Source organism: Paroedura picta, chromosome 6 (assembly GCF_049243985.1).
Source record: "Paroedura picta isolate Pp20150507F chromosome 6, Ppicta_v3.0, whole genome shotgun sequence".
Taxonomy (NCBI): Eukaryota; Metazoa; Chordata; class Lepidosauria; order Squamata; family Gekkonidae; genus Paroedura; species Paroedura picta.
In genome coordinates, this window is record NC_135374.1 from 82,132,229 (window position 1) to 82,140,039 (window position 7,811).

Sequence of the window (7,811 nt, forward strand, 5' to 3'; positions counted from 1 at the left end):
TAAAATGTTGAAATGTGTCACTTGAGGAGAGACCAATAATTTTGGGCAAATCTGGAGGCAAAGTCTATTACAAGCTCTATCCATCTCATTTTTTAAAAATCTTGCCCTTCTTTCAAGAACCTTAAAACAACAAACATGGGATTGGCTAAAATACCCTAATAAAACCTTTATGAAGCAAGTGAGGAGCGAGTGAGGAACAAAGAGCATCAAGGAAGAATTGTGATCTGAACTCTAGATTCCCCAGTCCTAGGTAAATGTTGTACTTTGACCTTAAAAACAGTTGTGGCAGAAAAGACCAGAACATCTAACTTCTCTAACAACTGACTCAACAAGGTTTTTGTGTTTGTATTTAACATTGAGAGCTGCATTTTTTATCTTTAGCCAACTGGAAATCCAAATTCCAAGGGAAAGAAACGTCCCCAAATAATGGTAGAAATAACATAAGTGTTATTGTTTTTTTTTTTTAAGAAAAGAAAATGTTGATAATTCCAGCTCTATGAGAAAACCCATCTATTTCTGTTTTGTGCAATTTTATTTCAAAACTGAGATGTGATTAGATTTCCAAAAGCCAGATCCAATTACATTCTTCACCAGCAAATAAGTGCTTTGCACTGTCCTTGACAGTCAAAGAGTTAGCTGGGACATGATAGTTTCTTATAGTAAAATAATAGTTAGGTGAGGGTAGCTAAATTTTTCCTCTCTTAAACAATATTTCCCTGCTCTCAGTCCAAATGACTTCTTGCATCAGAGGATGGCCAGAGATTCATTGCTTCAAGTACTTATGATAGTCATGGAGAAGGTTTAGCTCCCCTCCACAGTGCTCAATAGGTGATGATTTTTAAATGCTTCTCTCTCTCTCTCTCTCAGGCCTGCTGAATCTTTTAGCTGCACATGGCTGGCTTTGTATGCTGCTGCTGCTGCTTTGAGGGCTCTTGGTGCTCCAGAAAACTCCAGAGGCTACAGTTCTACTTAAGGTTTCTCATCAGACTAAACCTTTCCCTTCACAGAACACACTTCCATAGCTGTCTTCACCCTTTTCCTTTATCTGTTTTTTTCTTCTTCTCAGTAAAATGCCTCCTTTCTCTATCCTCAGAGACTTCCTACAGCTCCCGCTCAGGAACAAAGACTCCCTCTCTCATAAACTCAGCTAGAAAGTCAAGGAAGGGGTTAAATTTCATGAATGTATTCCTTCATTTTAGAACATACTGATGCAATTAAAAGCATAGGAAATAACAATTTAGTGTAACTTTTATGGTGATATTTCCACATGATAAATGGTGCACTTGTGCCATTGCTACTAAATAGTCATGTGGAGAGGAACTTGGCTTTTTTGTAGTTCAGGATCAAATTAGTCCTATTGGAAACATACTGGGGCCAGGTACATACACATTCCCAACACCCCTCACCAGCTTCAAGAAGCCACACTGTTAATTTCTGCTAGTGCAGGGTTTTTAGTAAGTCACTTGACCAATGCCACTTCAAATTTTCATGCCAGGGAATTCAATTTAGTTCTCCCATGTCCCTGGCTATCAACTGCCTTATGCTAGCCTGCATTTCAATATTTCCTATTAGACAGATGACAAGAGACTTTGAGATGATAACCTTAGCTTCTCTGATTTTCACTGGCTGAGGATATTGTTCAGGCTTTCTGTTGTTGTTCAGAGTCACGCATTCTGAAAGCAATTTCATCCGGCATTTCTTTACAAAGAGAAGAGGTGCCTTTGGTCATTTATTTCCATATTGAAGAGCAATCGGCAGTGCAGTGTACCAGGCAGGTGCTCTCTCAGAAGGTGCTAAAGCTATAGAAAGGATCGGATTGCCTTTTCCACAAAAGATTGAAACAGTTTGTAAACATTTCATAGAATATTTTTACCCCCTTCATGAATTATCAAAACGGGATAAAAGCATCTTATTTCTCCCTCTATATAGGAGATAGATTGTTTCTTTAGAGTGAATCACCTGATTTACAGAATACTGTGGAAAGTGTTATGCAAAATGAAGATGGATACAGTTACATTTATTGTGTTCACTATTTTGCCTTGCATATGTTATTGCCAGAACAGTGGTTTCCAAATGTGGCCCAGAGATCCTTGAGGATCTGTAGAAGATTACCCTGAACACATCAGTGAGGGCCGAAGCTTCCCAGAATGATGATTTCGCCTTTTCTTTCCATTGCAGACCTCCACAGATTGATCCAGAAGATGCCCTGGATCTCCTGCAATGCATTGAGTTCCCATGGCAGACATTCATATGTAGACTTGTGTGTGAAAGATGTGGAAAGGGTTGCCTGAAGGGATAAAGTTCAAAAGACACTATGTTGGAACTATGCTTGGGATCAAGATTGCAGGGAGAAATATCAAGAACGTCAGATATGCAGGGGTGTGGCTAAAGATGTCGTCCTGAGAGGGTGGCAGGGCATCTGCTCTGCTATCTCTGAAGCCTGACAGGGGTCAATTGCGCAAGCAATTGGCAGAAAAGAGGAGGGGTACGCAAACCCCACCTCACCTTTCTACCCAGGAAGTTCTTGGGGCCGTCTCCAATCCTTTAGGGAGTATATCTCCCTGGATTATAGGCTGTCAGCGTTCCAGGTCCAGAGGACGACTGTCATTTTCTATCTCGGACTTTCTTTTCTTTCTTTAATCTTAAAGTATCTGCTTCAACCCTACACGATGATTTACCACAAATGAACGTTTTGAACTGAGGGGAGGACATCGGCTGAGTTCCAAAACATCATTTACTGCAAGTATCTCTCATTTTTTTTTCTCCGTCTCTCTTCCTGCATCAAAGCCCTTTGTTTCCCCCCTCCTCTTACTCTGCTCTGCCCGAAGCCACCTCGTTATGAGGCAGGCTAATTCTCCTAACTAAGCAGAAGAAGGACTCAAATCAACTCAAATTAATTGGCAAAAGCTCTTATTGTAATTGTTTTGGTTTTCGGAGATAAGAGATAAGAGCTGTGAATGGGAAGATCTCACGAGAACTCTGTGCCAGCACGAGAATACCTGCCTTAACTGACTTCAATACGTCACATGCCAGAGGATAAAACAGAGGACCTCTACTGGCCACTTGTAAAATTGTTTGAGGCCGGGTTTTTTTAAAGTCAAAAACATGTCTATGTTAAAAAGATTGGCTCATCTAATAGAGATACAAACCCAAGATTACAAAGTATTTATAGATGGATTGGTCAAAAATATCTCCAAGGAGATCCAAGATGGCAAGGAAGAAGTCTCCAATAGGAATGATGGATCAATAACAGTGGCTGATGACAGCTTTAAACAAGGTGGAAAACCAACAGCAGAAGAGAAATCTGAAATTCATATCTTCAAGGAGATCCAAGATGCCAAGGAAGAAGTCTTTAACAGGAATGATGGATCAATAACAGTGGCTGATGACAGCTCTAAACAAGGTGGAAAACCAACAGCAGAAGAGAAATCTGAAATTCATATCTTCAAGGAGATCCAAGATGCCAAGGAAGAAGTCTCCAATAGGAATGATGGATCAATAACAGTGGCTGATGACAGCTTTAAACAAGGTGGAAAACCAACAGCAGAAGAGAAATCTGAAATTCATATCTTCAAGGAGATCCAAGATGCCAAGGAAGAAGTCTTTAACAGGAATTATGGATCAATAACAGTGGCTGATGACAGCTCTAAACAAGGTGGAAAACCAACAGCAGAAGAGAAATCTGAAATTCATATCTTCAAGGAGATCCAAGATGCCAAGGAAGAAGTCTTTAACAGGAATGATGGATCAATAACAGTGGCTGATGACAGCTCTAAACAAGGTGGAAAACCAACAGCAGAAGAGAAATCTGAAATTCATATCTTCAAGGAGATCCAAGATGCCAAGGAAGAAGTCTTTAACAGGAATGATGGATCAATAACAGTGGCTGATGACAGCTCTAAACAAGGTGGAAAACCAACAGCAGAAGAGAAATCTGAAATTCATATCTTCAAGGAGATCCAAGATGCCAAGGAAGAAGTCTTTAACAGGAATGATGGATCAATAACAGTGGCTGATGACAGCTCTAAACAAGGTGGAAAACCAACAGTAGAAGAGAAATCTGAAATTCTGGAGACGGAAAATGGGATGCCGGAGTTCTGCAGCCCAGATAAGGACACCCTTTTTAAAAAGACATACAGCCATCTCAAAGCAACAGTGTACAAAAATCAATCAAAAGAAATATGGATCTGCAGTGAAAGTAACCGATTTAAAGGAGCTCTTTGGGGAAAAAATTGTATTGATACTGGAGTCCAGGTGGTGCAACGGCCTCAAGATTTATCGATGCATATTCTGCGGGAAAGAGTACAACTGCACTTTCTATGCCAAAGGCCAATGGGACAGAATATAAGTCTACGGGAACGACAAGATGTAGCAAGCCTCGAGATGAGACCCCCTTAAGAAGACTGAAAGCTCATATTGTTTTATGTTTAATGTTATACTGTATTCTATATTTCTATTTTTATGAAAAAGGGGAAGCAGTGTCTTTTTCTCTCTTGTTTCTTGTTTCTTTTCCTTTGTAGGCATATAGGTAATATAATCATTAGTGTTGGAAATATAAAATGGGGTTCTCCCCCCTTATTTTTTCTTTCTTCTATTAGTGTATTGTTCTAGGACCAAAGCCTACACTGACCTGTAGAAAATGTTTAATGTTAAGCTTTCAACTTAAATCTGAAAATATACCTGTCAGGATGGCTCTTAGAATGGGTCAAGTATAAATTGTTTTGTAGATGTATAAGAATTAAGGATAAGGAGAAGCTATAGAAGACTGAAAGCTTATATTGTTCTATGTTTAATGTTAAGCATATAATCTAAACCTGGAAATCTTCTTATTCTCTGTATTAACAACATATACTGTATCCTACATTGCTATTTTTATGAAAAAGGGGAAGCAGTGCCTTTTTTCTCTCTTATTTATTTTCCTTAGTAGGCATATAGGTAATATAATCGTTAGTGTTGGAAATATAAAATGGGGCTTTCCCCCCTTATTTTTTTTATTGGTGTATTGTTATAGGGCCAAAGCTCATATTGATCTGTAGAAAATGCAAAGCTCTCAACTTATACCTGTCAGGATGGCTCTTAGAATGGGTCAAGTATAAATGGTTTGTAGATGTATCTGTATTAAGGATAAGGAGAAATTATGAAATCCTTTTGTAATTTTTTTTCTTTGTACATCTTTAAGGCAAAGCCCTACTTTCCTCTCCCTTCATCAGGGTATTGATACAGGGCCAAAACTCATACTGTTCTATAAGAAATGTTTAATGTTAAGCATCTAACTTAAACCTAGAAATATCTGCCAGGATAGCTCTTAGATTGTATCAAGCAGTTAACGTGAGGTCTACGATCTCTCAAGTAAATTGATTAATAATAACTTTTCTTTTGTATATCTAAACAGGCCTTTTTTTTAATGTAGTGGAAATGTGGATGGCTCTTAGACTCATGGCTCTTAGAGTTTTGGGCAAAAGTTTATATCACTGTGGAGTCAATGTGGGGTCATATATTTTCAAATGATGATTATATTTTATTTACTGCTTTTTGTATCAATAACTCGTGTTGCATCCTATATTTCTATCTTTATGAAAATAAAAAAAATCATTACAATAAAAAAAAGAACCTCAGATATGCAGATGATACCATTTTAATGGTAGAAAGCAAAGAGGAACTAAAGAGCCAGTTGATGCGGGTGAAGGAAGAGAGTGCAAAAGTTGGCTTGAAATTCAACATCAAGAAAATGAAGATCATGGCATCTGGCCCTCTCAATTCCTGGCAAATAGATGGGGAAGAAATGGAGGTAGTGACAGATTTTATTTTCCTGGGCTCCAAGATCACTGCAGATGGGGACTGCAGCAAAGAAATTAAAAGACGCTTGCTCCTGGGGAGGAAAGCTATGGCAAATCTAGACAGTATCCTGAAAAGCAGAGACATCACCCTGTCAAATAGAGTGCATCTAGTCAACGCTATGGTCTTCCCAGTTGCAACGTATATATGTGAAAGTTGGACCATAAGGAAGGCTGAGCGGCAAAGAATTGAGACTTTTGAACTCTGGTGCTGGAGAAGACTCTTGCGAATCCCTTGGACTGCAAGGCGAACAAACCTGTCAGTCCTAGAAGAGATCAGCCCTGCCTGCTCCTTAGAAGGCCAGATCCTGAAGATGAAACTCAAATACTTTGGCCACCTCATGAGAAGGAAGGATTCCCTGGAGAAGAGCCTAATGCTGGGAGCAATTGAGGGCAAAAGAAGAAGGGGATGACAGAGAATGAAGTGGCTGGACGGAGTCACAGTTGGTATAAACTTAAATGGACTCCAGGGAATGGTGGAGGACAGAAAAGCCTGGAGGATCATTGTCTATGGAGTCGTGATGGGTCAGACATGACTTCACACCTAACAACAACAACATGCTAGAACTTATAGCAATGTATATTGATAGTTAAGTACAGCCATTTCTGCCTTTGTCAGATAGCCTTTAAATGTCTTCAAGGGTTTCACAACACAAATATTGTATGCTAAACAGTGCTGAGGATGGAGTAAATAGTTGGCCTATGAGGCCCTAGTTTCACAATTCAGTTACAAAATTTTTTCAGAAGGAATGCATTGACAACTGGGGGCTGCAAATTCCTGGTTTGCCTTTTAGTTCTGGAAAGGATTATTGTCTTTCATAGTACAGGATTTCTTTTTATACTCACCCTTTCCTCTAGTTTCACAAATGTTCACACCATGCTCATAGCATGTAGCTGAATCTTATTATGTAGCTCAGTCCTTTGCATATTTACTAAGAAATACATCCCTATGTATTCAACAGGGCTATCCCTATGAGACTGTGGATACTGTTGCTTTAGATTATTTATCAACCTAACTGCTTACCTTACTAGTAGGAAAAAAAGGGGGGGGGGGCCCAAGTGATTTAAAGCATCCACCTTCACATCACGAAATCTCTCTTTATCCTTCCTCCCTTACAATATATTAAGAGGAAAAATACAACATTAGGCTGTTCTTCTCAAATGTAATCCTGGCTTCAAAAGCATAGCTTGAGAAAGGAGACTTACAGGGCTTTTAGTTCTTCTAAATGCATCAAACCTCTCCAGAATTGGCCTATTGATTTCAATAAAGCTGGAGGAAAGCAGAGTCTGAAAATAACTGCCTTCGCTTCACCTGTTAAAATAAATATACCATTTCCCCCATTGCACAAAGCAAACACTAGCCTTGGGGTAACTTAGCATATTTTTATTCTAGCACAATATCTTCCTATATTCATTAGGAGCTGTTTTTGATGCCCTCTATACTCTTACTACTGATGCTACTCAGCTAATTGGAGGGGAGGGAGTGGCATATGGGGCTGATTATTTAAAGCCAGCACTCTCTCATCTTTTTGCTGCCTTTTTGTTGGACCAGCTGCCCGGATTCTCCTCCCGTTTAAGTACAAGATGGGATTAGCCAGTCATTTCCGAGCCAAGCAAAGATTGGAGGGCTAGAGTCAGTCCATTTTTTACCTGCTTCATACTGTGTGGTGGGGGAGAGTTTAAAATTAAAAGATCTGGACAGAGTAAATTTAGATCTGCATGCAGTAAGTCTGCTGTTTGCCTTCCTGCTCTGGGCAAACACCTACTCTTAGCCTCAAAGCCTTGGTATATTTATTTAGAACATATTTATGCCTCTCTGGGAACTAGCCTGAAATGATTTACAAAGCAAATACATTTAAAAAGCATGAAAATATATGAATTGTAATCCAGTATTTAGAAAGCTCCAGCCCAGCAAAATGATAGATGATACTCCACTCTTCCCAGGCACTACTCTCAAAATTTGATCCTGGTTGTCTT

The 7,811-nt window shown here is 39.3% G+C and overlaps 1 protein-coding gene and 1 long non-coding RNA gene across 2 annotated transcripts; one reads left to right on the top strand and one right to left on the bottom strand.

The window, feature by feature from the left end:
• The first annotated feature begins 865 nt into the window (after nt 1-865).
• On the top strand, nt 866-4,509 carry LOC143840150 (uncharacterized). Its single transcript, XM_077343309.1, has 2 exons — nt 866-974; nt 2,179-4,509. The coding sequence occupies exon 2, from the start codon at nt 3,106-3,108 to the stop codon at nt 4,396-4,398; it is 1,293 nt and encodes a 430-aa protein (XP_077199424.1). The 5' UTR covers nt 866-974; nt 2,179-3,105; the 3' UTR covers nt 4,399-4,509.
• Nucleotides 4,510-4,534: 25 nt separating this feature from the next.
• Nucleotides 4,535-5,343, bottom strand: LOC143840151 (uncharacterized). The gene is made up of 2 exons (XR_013232049.1): nt 5,062-5,343; nt 4,535-4,680 (listed from the first exon to the last, which is right to left on the bottom strand). It is a non-coding gene; the product is annotated as an uncharacterized LOC143840151 (long non-coding RNA).
• Between the last annotated feature and the right edge of the window lie 2,468 nt (nt 5,344-7,811).